The 14,296-nt window shown below is 43.3% G+C and overlaps 2 protein-coding genes across 2 annotated transcripts in view; both read right to left on the bottom strand.

Annotated features, from left to right (window-relative positions):
- LOC126191560 (retinol-binding protein pinta-like) overlaps positions 1-14,296 on the bottom strand; it is a 282,679-nt gene that overhangs the window by 167,541 nt on the left and 100,842 nt on the right. The gene's annotated exons all lie outside the window — the stretch shown is intronic.
- The window catches only part of LOC126191559 (retinol-binding protein pinta-like), a 301,411-nt gene that overhangs the window by 10,678 nt on the left and 276,437 nt on the right, over positions 1-14,296 (bottom strand). The window contains exon 7 of the mRNA XM_049932472.1: positions 9,150-9,255. Within this exon, the coding sequence (XP_049788429.1) occupies positions 9,150-9,255 (106 nt within the window). The remainder of the gene's footprint in view (positions 1-9,149; positions 9,256-14,296) is intronic.

The following is a 14,296-nucleotide window of genomic DNA, read 5'->3' on the forward strand; positions in this document are numbered from 1 at the left end:
TCGCCTTTATTGTTTATTATTGTTATGGATGAAATCCTACAGCAAGTATCAGATGCAATTGGAGATCATAAAATGAAAGCAGTGCTTTTTGCCGATGACCTGATGTTATGGGGAAATTGCGAGAAGGAGGTGCAGGAGCAGTTAGATGCATGGGAGGCAACGGCAGCACAATATGGAATGCATTTCTCTGCAAAGAAAAGTGAAATAATTGTCACAACAAGGAAGAAGAATAGACCAAATGTGGATATAACTTGTGGAGGGGAAAAACTACAAGTGGTAGAGAACTTCAAGTACCTGGGAAGCGTGATTGAAAGTAAGGGGGGAAACGCAATGGAAATAAATGAAAGGTGCAGAAAAGCAGGGCAGTTCTACAAATGCATTAGGGGGCTTATTTGGAGCAAGGAGGTGCCACAGAAATCCAAGGGAATTATATACCGAACCTACTTTGTCCCCATATTGGCATACGGAAGTGAGACATGGGTAATGCACGAAAGCGACAAAAGTAGAATACAGGCTAGTGAAATGAAGTTCCAGAGGAGCAGGTTGGGTGTAACAAGACGAGACAGATTGCGAAATGTGTATGTGAGGGAAAGACTAAAGGAGGAACCAGTACAAGACAGGATAGAAAAATCAAGACTGCAGTGGTATGGACACATGAAGAGAATGGATGAGGGAAGAATTCCAAAGAGGATGTTTGATCTGCAACTGGAGGGAAAGAGGCCCAGAGGAAGACCAAGGGATAGATGGGTGAAGGGAGTGAAGGAATGTGTGATGAGAAGAGGAGAGAACTGGACGAAGGTGGAAGAGGGGGAATGGTGGAAAGACAGAACACGATGGAGAGGCTTGTGTTCCCGACAGACCCAGCCAGTGGCTGGAAACTGTCCAAGATGATGATGATGATGATTGATCGTTGTGTATTGATCAGAATAATTTGTAATAAAGAACGGAATTAAGCAGGGAGATGCCCTGTCTCCGCTACTTTTTAATTTAGTCCTAGAATATATTGTACGAATGGCAGCAGATAATTCAGAGGGTGTGGAGTTAAATGGAAATATTAATGTATTATGGGATGCAGATGATCTGAACATCATTAGCGATCGGAAAGAATTTGTAACAGCAAATGCGAATGCGTTAATCAAGGCTAGTGGAGATGTAGGTCTAAGGATAATTGAAGACAAAACTAAATACTTGGTTACTACTAGAATGCCAACAGCAGTAGATCAGGAAATGTTAAGAGTTAGAGACATGCAGTTTGAAAAAGTGAACACATTTAAGTATCTAGGCGTGTACATCACTTCTAGAAATGAGATTGAATCCGAACTGAAGAAGAGATTACGGGCAGGAAATGCGTGCTACTTCTCACTGAATAGATTACTTTCATCACGAATATTGTCTAGGAATTTAAAGAATAGAATATACAAAACTATTATTCTACCAGTTACGCTGTATGGGTGTGAGATTTGGTCTCTCACTGTGCAAAATGAAAAGCCGTTTCGAGTATTTGAAAACAAAATTTTGAGGAAAATTTTCGGAGCAAAAAGGGATGACATTAGCGGAGAGTGGCGAAAACTGCATAACGAAGAGCTTCACGAACTCTATTCAAGCCCTGACATAATCAGTGTTATTAAATCACGTAGGCTGCGATGCGATGGGCGGGTCACGTAGCTCGAATGGATGGGGGCAGGGCAGCGCGCAGAGTACTGGTAGGGCACTTAGAGGGAAAACGTCCTATGGGGAGACCGAGGCGTAGATGGGAGGACAACGTAAAGGCTGATTTGAGGAGCCTAGGTATTGAAGGTGAATGGAAGGAAATAGCCCAAGACAGGGACAGGTGGCGAAAACACGTTGCTGCGGTAATGGACTCTCGAGTCCGGTGTGACCAGTGAGTAAGTAAGTAAGTATTGATCGTTATGCGAATCACTCTTTATGTAAGGTTTGACTGTACTTTGTTCATCGTAATAATACACGGTCCATTCACATTAATGTTCAGTATCAACGTATGACAACAACTCACAGACAGCAGGTGGCAGCACTGGCAGTAGAGGGTGTATACAGTGTGGCTCGACGGTGGGAGGAAGTGCGGAAAACAACGCAGTGCGGAAACGGAGCCGTTTATCTGACGTCCAAAACGGCTAATTTTGAAAACTGTTCGAATGTCGCCATGGTTAAAGCATACTGCGCATGGCAAAATGTCGCTATCCAAAATTAGCAACGAGGTAACTGTAGTCCACCACGGGCCATAAACGAAAGGGGTGAAGGAAGGCTATGGAGAACTGTATGGGCGAATAAATGGGCAACTGTTGGGCGAGTGACCGCCCAGCTGAACCGAGGGTCTACCGACAGTGTCGGATCAGCGAACGTTGCTGAGAATGGGCCTTCTGAGCAGGCGCCTCGTTCATGCAAACACGCTGACTGCCGTTCGTCGGTGACGAAGGCTGTAATTTACACCCCCATACAGCAACTGGGCGTCGACTGAGTGGCTACAGGTAGTCTTTTCAGATGAATCATTTTCTACGCTTTGTCCTTGGGGACCACGTGCACCCCTACAATCACTTCATTCTTTCCTCCGCACGTTGGCATCTACCAGTATGACAATGCAAAGAGTTACATAGCTCGCAGTGTACGTCCGTGCTTCGAAAGGAACCAGGCTGAGTTTACAGTACACGTCTGGCCACCAAACTCCCTGAGTTAAAACCAGTCCATCTGTGGGACTCGATCTCTTCTCGCAATGGATTCGACCGACAAGCCAAATGCAGCTGGCTCCAGCACTGTCGGTACCTTCCAGAACGTAGGTGGCTCTCTTCTCACATTGCTAGCAGTGGTCCGCTCTTCGAGAGGTGCTTATTCAGGTTTTTAATAGATGGTCAAATTAAAGTGACTGGACCATGTAACAACGATATAGGGATTAGGATATTTATTCTTCCACATTTTCTGTCATCTCATTGTCATTTCTTTCCTGCGGAGCATAAACCACACCATCAAGAGTAAAGTCAGCAACAATAACGGTAGGATTCAGGGATTATTAGCAGATACACAGTGGTTTACCGGCACAACTGCAATTTTATGATTAATGTCCACCGTCTCTCATTCGAATTATTTAAAATCATGCTTTACACTTCTTGGGATACTATTATTTCTAAATGCTTTTAATGACAGGTTGACACCAGATATATATGCAATTGGCGCCACTTAACCAGAATAAAAATACAACAATTTTTATGCAGAGGCTGTAACTCTTTATTTATAAGCAGCTCGTCGAATAGTGGTTCTGTTTTTAAGACACAAATTACCAAATCGTTTTCTTCTTAAGGTCTATTTCTCTTTTTAGTTTTTGTTTTGGCAACTGAAGAGAACGCTACTTCACTCAGGTAAGAAGTGGCGAACGGCACCAATAGCCGGCGTGGTTCTAGGCGCTTCAGTCTGGAACCGCGTGACCACTACGGTCGCAGGTTCGAATCCTGCCTCGGGCATGGATGTATGTGATGTTCTTAGGTTAGTTAGGTTTAAGTAGTTCTAAGTTCTAGGGGACTGATGACCACAGACGTTAAGTCCCATAGCGCTCAGAGCCATTTGAACCATTTTTTGGCACTAATAATTTCAAATTTTCCCTTTCCAGCCGTAAATATTAATCTTCTCTCTTCATCCAAAAGACTACAATCTCTTGCGAATTAAATTACAGTTTAACCATGCTGTCAGCAGCAAAATTTATAAGCTTTTCTTTATCCTCATGCTCAGACGAACCAGTTGTACTGACATATCCAGAAAAGGATTTACAATCCATCTATGCCCATTCCCAGCTTCAGAGTTCATTTCTGCTAAGTAATTTAATAGTTTCTGTTCCAAATTATGCAAACTTTGGATCATCCAAGGAATGTGAGAACCTACTACAACCGACTGGTTGATTGCAGTTTCTTCGACACTCTTCTGAATGCAAGGGAAACACTCAGACGTCATCTTTTGCAAAGACGATGACCACAAACAAAGTTTTGTAAGGTATCAATGGATTTACCCCTGGCTGTTTTAATGTTTTATTCTTTCCATTTTCAGGCTGTTATTTAAAATTTTTGTGTGGTTAAAAGATCAGCGAGAAATGCTAATTTTAATATCCAAACAAGGTCACAAAAATAATTTGCATATCGAGATTTAAAACCTTGTAAGAACATTAACAATTCATCTTTTAGTTCTAGAACTCGTCTAACTAGCTTTTCTTTGGAAAGCCACTTGACCTCTGTCTGATAAAGGAGATTTTGGTGCAGCGAACCCATGTCTTCGCAAATGATTGTAAACAGTCGAATTTGCAACGCTGTACCTTTAATAGAGTTCACAACTTTGATCACCTCTTTAAGCACATCATTTAAATCAAAAGTTAAAACCGTAGCTGCCAGAGCTTGTCGATGAAAAGAGCAGTGTGTCCACGAATCATCTGATGTTACTGATTCTAATTTGAGAAAGAGCCCACTTTTATTGCCATTCACAGCTTTAGCACCATTAGTAGAAATGGCGATACATTTGGTCCAATAGATCTTGTAGTTTCGAGTGCTTTCTAAAAACATGTCGTGCAAATACTGGCCATTAGTGTTCGCAGGCAGTGCTTTGCAAAATAAAAAATATTTTTTTCGAATTTGATTATCATCCGCCACTATCACTTGTACCAAACATGGAGAACTGTACAGATCTTTTGAGAAACTTCTCCATTTTATGCTGGCTCGGACCGAAGCGCAAACATGGTCTTATCACGTCCGTACTCGCTGACGTACTCGGAAAACTGACTGAAAGGAGTGGAAATGTACGACCATGCGACCGCTGACGAGTTCTCGCCCCCACGCCGCTATGCGACAAAGAATATACTCGTGTATCACTGCTCACAGGGCGCTGCGACTACCTTACACTGCGCACTTGATATCTCAATCAGGTTAGTATCACTAAAAAGAAAAATATTTTGCCTTTGAAATCAATGACATGTTTTTATTACGATTCTGGGGGGGGGGGGGGTTACCAGATTTGTTTTTTAACTTGGGAAGTGGTGGCGTATTCAAAAAGGTTGAATAACGCTGCTTTGTGCTGAAGGGAATTCAACATAGCACGTGGACGAGAAAGAGAATGATCGTAGTATGCATCAACCACAGAAAAAGTAGTAATTTACTAAGCTGGTAGAATGCAACAATTATAACAAAAGAATTAATGTACCAAATTTGAAAAGAAATTTTGAGTGTGGTAACGAGCATTCCAGGATCCAATGCCCATACTGGAAGGTTGTTTTTATTGATGACTACTAAATGGATTGCTCTAGGAAACAAAAGTTTTGTTGAACTTATTAAGGCTGGATTACAAATACTTACAAATTTGAACTTTTCGTGTAAAGAATTTTTCAAACAAATAATAGATGAAGTCACATTTTTAATGAGCACAAATCAAATGGTAAATACTAATAGGGCTATAATTTTGTGAAAGATGTTGTAATTAAATATTTCAGTGATTATTAAGAGTGCTATGATGCTACGAAAGTTACTGTACTTAAATATGACTAGTGCTAAAATGTTGTGAAAGACGATTTAATTAAATATTTTTATGTACCGTGTCAATAACGAATTTTATTTAATTTTCAAACTGTTTGCAAAAGAAGTTCCAACACAAAAACGTTTCATGAAACACTTATTATCTGTGTTTGCTTTTGTACGCAGTTGTACATATTGCCCTAAAAGTAAAACATACCGATAATGCCACAATGGGACTACTTTGGGCACAATTCGAAAATATCCCGTGCTTTTAGTTTGAAAACCTGGCAGCACCATATATCTACACTACTGGTCATTAAAATTGCTGCACCACGAAGATGACGTGCTACAGACGCGAAATTTAACCGACAGGAAGAAGATGCTGTGAAATGCAAATATGAAAAACTGAAAGTTACAGTCGAGAAATATTCCGAGAAGAGATGAAAATAGGCTACGGGTGGAAATGTATGACTATATGGTACACTGATTACGCTATCATTACTAAAAGATGGCCTACATACATGTTAAACCAAAATATCCATTTTACGGGGTCTAACAGTTTGAGTGAATTCACTTAATTACATTGATAGCATTGCTCACTACTGGAACACATATATAAAAATTATATCGGGATTTTACCATGTAAATTGCCATTATTGGTCACACACTGAGTGAGGCATTGTAGATAAGATTTCAAAGTGAGAAGATGAGTCAACTACAGCGAAACTAATGCACTAATAATCTAACAAAATAAGAACTCTATTCTGCTTGGAGGTGTACCTCTGTGCAGTTCTGTTTCTTTGACATTTCAATAATCGTTCTCTTTGTTAATATGCACAACGTACGATAGCATGCCTTCCTTCTTTCCTTATTGCAGACGTTTACGGAATAGCAAAGGACACGTTCGCAAGTTTTTTTGCAACCGTGCACTTTAAAAATGTTGTGCATACGAGTTTAAAGCTGAAAATGTAACGAATAAGAAGTAGTACCCGTTAACAAACAAGCACTCGTTTCGGAGTTCCAGCTTCAGTACTATCGAGACAAATACAAAAAAAGGAGGAATTAAGTGGATTACGAAGTCATGCCTTTGACATCACTTCCTTCTGTTTTTGTATATTCGAAATATATCAATGAAAATCAAGTCACATTAACGAAGCCACGTGTCTCGTAATACTAGAGCAAATACGCACTCAATTACAAAAAAACATTCGGAATTGCGTTCCTGATGCTATGTTATTCTCGTAAGCACTGTAATCTTTAGAATTTCAAAGAGATGTTGCGTGCACGCGACAGAGATGCTGAACAAGAAATAATCGCAAAGAGCAGTGTACTAATGTACTCGGCTATTTAAGATGGCGGCAGGCCCCGCCCACTCTGGCTTCAAAACAACGTACAGCGTAATAAGTCTATACCGCCATCTCCCTTCTTTTTTTACCTTCAAGACGGCGTTTGCGAAAGTGCACAGACATAACACATTACTAGACCGGCAAACACACATCTTTTACTGAAGCCTGACGTTTCGTGAGGTATGATGACTGTGGTGTCACCGCCAGACAGCCGGCCGTGGTGGCCAAGCGGTTAAAGGCGCCACAGTCGGGAACCGCGCGGCCGCTACGGTCGCAGGTTCGAATCCTGCCTCGGGCTTGGATGTGTGTGATGTCCTTAGGTTAGTTAGGTTTAAGTAGTTCTAAGTTATAGGGGACTGATGACCTTAGCAGTTAAGTCCCATAGTGCTCAGAGCCACTTGAACCATTTTGAACCGCCAGACACCACACTTGCTAGGTGGTAGCCTTTAAATCGGCCGCGGTCCGTTAGTATACGTCGGACCCGCGTGTCGCCACTATCAGTGATTGCAGACCGAGCGCCGCCACACGGCAGGTCTAGAGAGACTTCCTAGCACTCGCCCAGTTGTACAGCCGACTTTGCTAGCGATGGTTCACTGACAAATTACGCTCTCATTTGCCGAGACGATAGTTAGCATAGCCTTCAGCTACGTCATTTGCTACGACCTAGCAAGGCGCCATATTCAGTTACTGTTGATAGTATGAATCATGTACCGTCAAGAGCGATGTTCACCAATGATGGATTAAAGTTAAGTATTCCAGCAGCTACGTACGTTTTTGCTAGTATAAATTACTTGTCCTGTTCCAGACCTCACGCCCCCCTGCGTGAGCTTAAACGCGTGCCTTTCGGCTTCCTCATAGTGGGTTGGCTGTCTTGCCAATCCACAACAATGGCGACATCAGGAAATTTGTTTATGGTACTACTACGATCTTCTGAAACGAAATGATGTAAGTTTTACGATGTGGTCTAAGCAAGCCCTGCACTTGAGAAAGTATTTGTGTACTAGTTGAGATTAGCACATGCATTGTAGAATCGTGTTATGAGAAGAACATCAAGTAATACATACATATGATTAAAGCAGACTGTAGATTAGGAACAACACTCAATGGTAAATAGCACTTTGTGCTTATACTACTCGAAGAAAAGCCTAAGATTATCAAAACTGGTTAAAAACAGAACATTCAGCTATGTCTGTTAACAAAAAAATGGCTCTGTGCACTATGGGACTTAACATCTATGGGCATCAGTCCCCTAGAACTTAGAACTACTTAAACCTAACTAACCTAAGGACGTCACACAACACCCAGTCATCACGAGGCAGAGAAAATTCCTGACCCCGCCGGGAATCGAACCCGGGAACCCGGGCGTGGGAAGCGAGAACGCTACCGCACGACCACGAGCTGCGGACCTGTCTGTTAACACTAGGTGTATTAAACACGTAAAGAGTGTAAACACCCCCGTTACTTTAGATAAGATAAATTGTGATGTAATTATTTAGGGTTACATATATTACAAAAGCAAAAATACGACGTTTCTAGAATTACGTGCATGGAGATGCTTTCCTTTCCCTTCATCTTCCATCTGCTGTACAAAATATTACAACCAAAGACGAAACATGCATTAACCATTATGTTAAAACTCTAAAGGTAACGTGGTTATCTCAGTTTATCTCCATTTATTACGACTGTTTTATTAGTAGATAAACAGCTGAAATTTCCTGGCAGATTGTAGATAAACAGCTGTTTACTCCTTCCTTGGGGTCGGAGGCATATTGCGATTCTTAAGTCCTGACTTCACTGAAATGAGTGGTATCTATACGGTGTTGCCAGTCTAGTAATGTTATGTTGGTGAGTATGTATGTAGTCTCTGCCGCAAACAGCTACACCTTTCGCTTTCAGAATTCCAGACTAGTGTTGCATAACAGCACGAAATGCTAGTACTGTGTTGTTTGCACTTGTTATATACAAATGCACTTGTTATAGGTTTAGACACGAAATAAAAGGGGATTGCTCAGACTACGAACTACAAAGTCGAATGAATCTCAGCGTATATGGTACAAAGACTTACGTTTTCCCCATTATGCACTCTCTTTCAGTAATAATACTAGAAAATGGTCTAATAATCTATAACCAAGGTCATAAAAACAAATAGTTTGTGAAACGAGTGGCAGAAAGTGTGTAGTTGCAAGTAATCGTTATTCAGCAAGTGGTCACAGTGAAAGCAACAGAATTACCACGAGATATTAATTTATGAACTTTAAAGTATCCTTCCACCATTCTAAGTAGATCGCTATTGTCAGTGCATACTTACAGGCAAGTTTGTCCATAGGACCACCAGTGCCTCCTAGTTCGTCCGGCAGATATTCCTTTGCCACGTGGTCAAACAGCGTCTTTGATCCTGGAGGATGGACGTGTATCTGAAAGAGAGCAACATTCCCTGTTACAAGGTCTCAGTGACAAAACCACATCCCGTACTCACATCTACATCAACGTCCATACTCTTCAAAATGGTGTGGAGTGCACACCAGAGGGTACTTCACACCGTACTACATATTAGCATTTTCCTTCCATTCCATTCACATACAGAACGAGAATGACTGCTAAAATGTATACAGGGTGGACAGAAACTACCTGAAAAGAAGGTAACGGTGCTGTAGGGTAACTTGTGCTGAGAAATAGCTGATAAGATAAAAAAAATCGATAAGTTCAGCCGTTTCCAAGTTAATTAGCATTGACGTCAACAATCAGGTCGCTGCGTGTGCAAATTAATGCGGTCTGCCAGATGCAGTGTCGCCAAACGTCCTACTCCTACATTGGCGCTATTTGATTTTGGGTTGACAACCATGTACTCACCCAACTAGAAATCCTGTTCTTGCTGCCACCACACTTTATTGACACCTGCTGTATCTAACTTCTGCTTGTACATTTCTCTTTTTAAACTGTTTCAGCATCTTACCCGCTTCAGGTATCAAACATTTTGCACACCAACGTACAGTATATATTGCAATATATTTTGTTTCCTGCCGAGCAGAATGGTTACAGGTTGCGATTTATAATCTGGGAGCATATATGAGACATATGAGTTGGTGTGTTATATGAATTCTGGGAAAAAATATTTTCTCGATAATTCTAAGAAAATCATCAAAATTGAATTGGACGGTTCAACAGAACACAATTTTTGAACACCACGATGTCCGCAGACAGTCAGAACAGGTTAATCTTGGATGAATGTCGTCAGTCTTCAAGACTATCATGTAAAATATAAAGTTCCACATTGAAGGCTTGGTGTAAGCCAGAAGAGACAAGCAAGAATAAAACAGAAAAAAATACGAGGGTTGCAAACACAGTAAACAGGAATGAAATACTTACACTGACTCTATGACTAACAAACCTGTCTGACTTCAGTCCAAACAAAGAGGAAGACTTACTCAAAAAAAGGTATGTATCTTATGTCACTTTACATAAAATACAACAATTAAGTAGAGACCTTTTGCCGAAAGAAAACCGTCACATATTCAGAAAAAAATATCGTAACGAACATGAAATCGACTGCCAGAAAATTGTGCAAAAACTAAAAAACAAGTAACAAAAGCTGACAGAGGAAATGATAAAAAAATCGGAAGATTGTCAACTTCAGTAAATTTTAAAGATAAAGTTGATGATTTGTTATTGTAACAGGAAATTAGGCTCTTATTAAAAGCAAATACAGTGTTGTGGAGAACTACAGCGACCAAAGTAACTTCCGTATGGCGTGTCATTACAAAATCACATAGCTCTATGAAACATTGAACATACACAGAGAAAGCTGCTAGCGTGTAGCACATAACGTAAATGAAAGATATACGCAGTGTGACGGCCATAGCCGAAAATTTCATCCGAAGGCAATGATTACGCTGAAGTCACCACGATTTTTGATGGTCCTCTGGACATTACAAAAACCTGGACATGGTTCTTAATCGGATGTGTGATCGACATGGGCGGCAGTGCATGTTCTGCAACGTGCTCCATAAGCGATACAAGTATTGTAATCAGTTCTTGTGGCAGATTGCTCCATTCCTCCAACAGCGATGTAGTGAACTGCTGTGGATAATGTGGACGAGATGCAATACGTCTCGACAAAGAAACCCCACATGGTCGATGGGATATAAATTGATGGAATGGCCAATCCATTCGCCGAGTGTCCTCTCGTTCCAAGAGCTCCTCTTGCTGCGCTGTTCGACTGATCACGCACTGTCATTCGTACAAATGAAATAAGCGTCGAATTCACCCCTGAGAAGACGCATGCGTGGAAGGAGTGCAGTGTCAGAAGAACACTGAACGGTGAGCGTCTCTGCAGCGTTATGCCTCTGCACCACCAAAACGACCTTGTTCGACAATAGACCTTGCTGCATGTGTTCCCAATTTCCACCTTATGAAGATACATCCAGAACCACTACTCACATTGAATCTGCTCTTATCCCGAGAAGAGCATCCGAGCCTTAACCCCCAGTCCCTATGCTCTTGACAACATCGAAATTCGGCGCCGCAGACGTGCAGCTGTCAATATAACACAACGCACTAGTGGTGAGGTAAAGTGACCAACCCCACGCGGTCGCCGCGCCACAGTGGAACGTGAGATTGCGTCTCTTGCAATCCTATTAAATGTGATTCCATTTGCACCCACCGTTCGAAGTGGTCTTGCCTGTTGTGCAGTGTTGCGGCCATCTACCACTGCAGTTGACCATAGTCGACCACTTCTCCTTCGGGTATCAGTGCCTCTACCACTGCAGTTGACCATAGTCGACCACTTCTCCTTTGGGTAGCAGTGCCCGTGCTTTGGAACATGTCCCATGCATTTCGAACAGTGCTGTGAGCAGTATGAAACTCCTGGGCTACATATATCACACCTTGTCTTTCTTCTACTTTCTGGAGGATATTCCCCGCGTGAAAGAGCTTGACAACGTATGTTCTTAGAATCTGAAGATGGTCATTGTGGCCGAAATCTGTTTTGATTGCCTCTAAAAAAAGTGTGACTGTGTAAAAAAAAATTATAGTAAGTTAGTCACCGTCTACTTAAACCAGATATTTTTTTCCAAGTTCTTGACCTCTCAGTTGAGAACCTATTAAAGACGAACACGACAAATAACAGATAACCAAAACTTGGTGGCACTGTCTGTGTTCGGCGGGGTTGCTGTCCAACCTCACTGAAACTGTTATCGGATTTCCAAGCAACGAGTAGGCTTACGGACTCGTTACGCTAATACACTCCTGGAAATGGAAAAAAGAACACATTGACACCGGTGTGTCAGACCCACCATACTTGCTCCGGACACTGCGAGAGGGCTGTACAAGCAATGATCACACGCACGGCACAGCGGACACACCAGGAACCGCGGTGTTGGCCGTCGAATGGAGCTAGCTGCGCAGCATTTGTGCACCGCCGCCGTCAGTGTCAGCCAGTTTGCCGTGGCATACGGAGCTCCATCGCAGTCTTTTACACTGGTAGCATGCCGCGACAGCGTGGACGTGAACCGTAGGTGCAGTTGACGGACTTTGAGCGAGGGCGTATAGTGGGCATGCGGGAGGCCGGGTGGACGTACCGCCGAATTGCTCAACACGTGGGGCGTGAGGTCTCCACAGTACATCGATGTTGTCGCCAGTGGTCGGCGGAAGGTGCACGTGCCCGTCGACCTGGGACCGGACCGCAGCGACGCACGGATGCACGCCAAGACCGTAGGATCCTACGCAGTGCCGTAGGGGACCGCACCGACACTTCCCAGCAAATTAGGGACACTGCTGCTCCTGGGGTATCGGCGAGGACCATTCGCAACCGTCTCCATGAAGCTGGGCTACGGTCCCGCACACCGTTAGGCCGTCTTCCGCTCACGCCCCAACATCGTGCAGCCCGCCTCCAGTGGTGTCGCGACAGGCGTGAATGGAGGGACGAATGGAGACGTGTCGTCTTCAGCGATGAGAGTCGCTTCTGCCTTGGTGCCAATGATGGTCGTATGCGTGTTTGGCGCCGTGCAGGTGAGCGCCACAATCAGGACTGCATACGACCGAGGCACACAGGGCCAACACCCGGCATCATGGTGTGGGGAGCGATCTCCTACACTGGCCGTACACCACTGGTGATCGTGTCATCGAACCCATCGTTCTACCATTCCTAGACCGGCAAGGGAATTTGCTGTTCCAACAGGACAATGCACGTCCGCATGTATTCCGTGCCACCCAACGTGCTCTAGAAGGTGTAAGTCAACTACCCTGGCCAGCAAGATCTCCGGATCTGTCCGCCATTGATCATGTTTGGGACTGGATGAAGCGTCGTCTCACGCGGTCTGTACGTCCAGCACGAACGCTGGTCCAACTGAGGCGCCAGGTGGAAATGGCATGGCAAGCCGTTCCACAGGACTACATCCAGCATCTGTACGATCGTCTCCATGGGAGAATAGCAGCCTGCATTGCTGCGAAAGGTGGATATACACTGTACTAGTGCCGACATTGTGCATGCTCTGTTGCCTGTGTCTATGTGCCTGTGGTTCTGTCAGTGTGATCATGTGATGTATCTGACCCCAGGAATGTGTCAATAAAGTTTCCCCTTCCTGGGACAATGAATTCACGGTGTTCTTATTTCAATTTCCAGGAGTGTATATCCCTTTCAGCCCCTAAGCTACTCGTATATCACGCATCAAAAACTGAGGACAACTATACTTAGTGCGTGCTACTTAACATCTGTGCTATAATTGATACAGCTGGATGGGCGTCAAGAGCGCATAGCAGACCTGATCCCTACAGATGCGGTAGCAGCAGCTGGCCCCGCTGGTCACCAGGAGCAGCGCCTAATTTCGGTTTGAACGGCATTCCGACACGTCGCGGGCATCATTTCTGTTTCCTTAAGATCACAAGTTGGCGCTGGAGATTTAAAATAGTATACATATAGTAAATAGCGGCGTAAATATAAAAGTTGAGCTTTGTTCCCGAATTGTAATTAGTACATATTGGTAACCTCCCTGTAGACTGTCTTTTGTCAACAACTGTCACCGGCCTCAGCGGTCCACTTTATAAGCAAGGTAAGTCGACAGAAATGTATTCGAGTTGCGAATATCATCCACTTGCAGATGCCCAACAGAATGACGACAGCGAAAATTTGTGCCGGATCGCGACTCGAACCCGGATTTCCCGCTTTACGTGATAGGTCGCCTTAGCAGCTCCGGCTACATCTACATCTACATCTACATGACAACTCTGCAATTCACATTTAAGTGCTTGGCAGAGGGTTCATCGAACCTCAATCATACTATCTCTCTACCATTCCACTCCCGAACAGCGCGCGGGGAAAACGAACACCTAAACCTTTCTGTTCGAGCTCTGATTTCTCTTATTTTATTTGATGATCATTCCTACCTATGTAAGTTGGGCTCAACAAAATATTTTCGCATTCGGAAGAGAAAGTTGGTGACTGAAATTTCGCAAATAGAT

Source organism: Schistocerca cancellata, chromosome 6 (assembly GCF_023864275.1).
Source record: "Schistocerca cancellata isolate TAMUIC-IGC-003103 chromosome 6, iqSchCanc2.1, whole genome shotgun sequence".
NCBI lineage: Eukaryota > Metazoa > Arthropoda > Insecta > Orthoptera > Acrididae > Schistocerca > Schistocerca cancellata.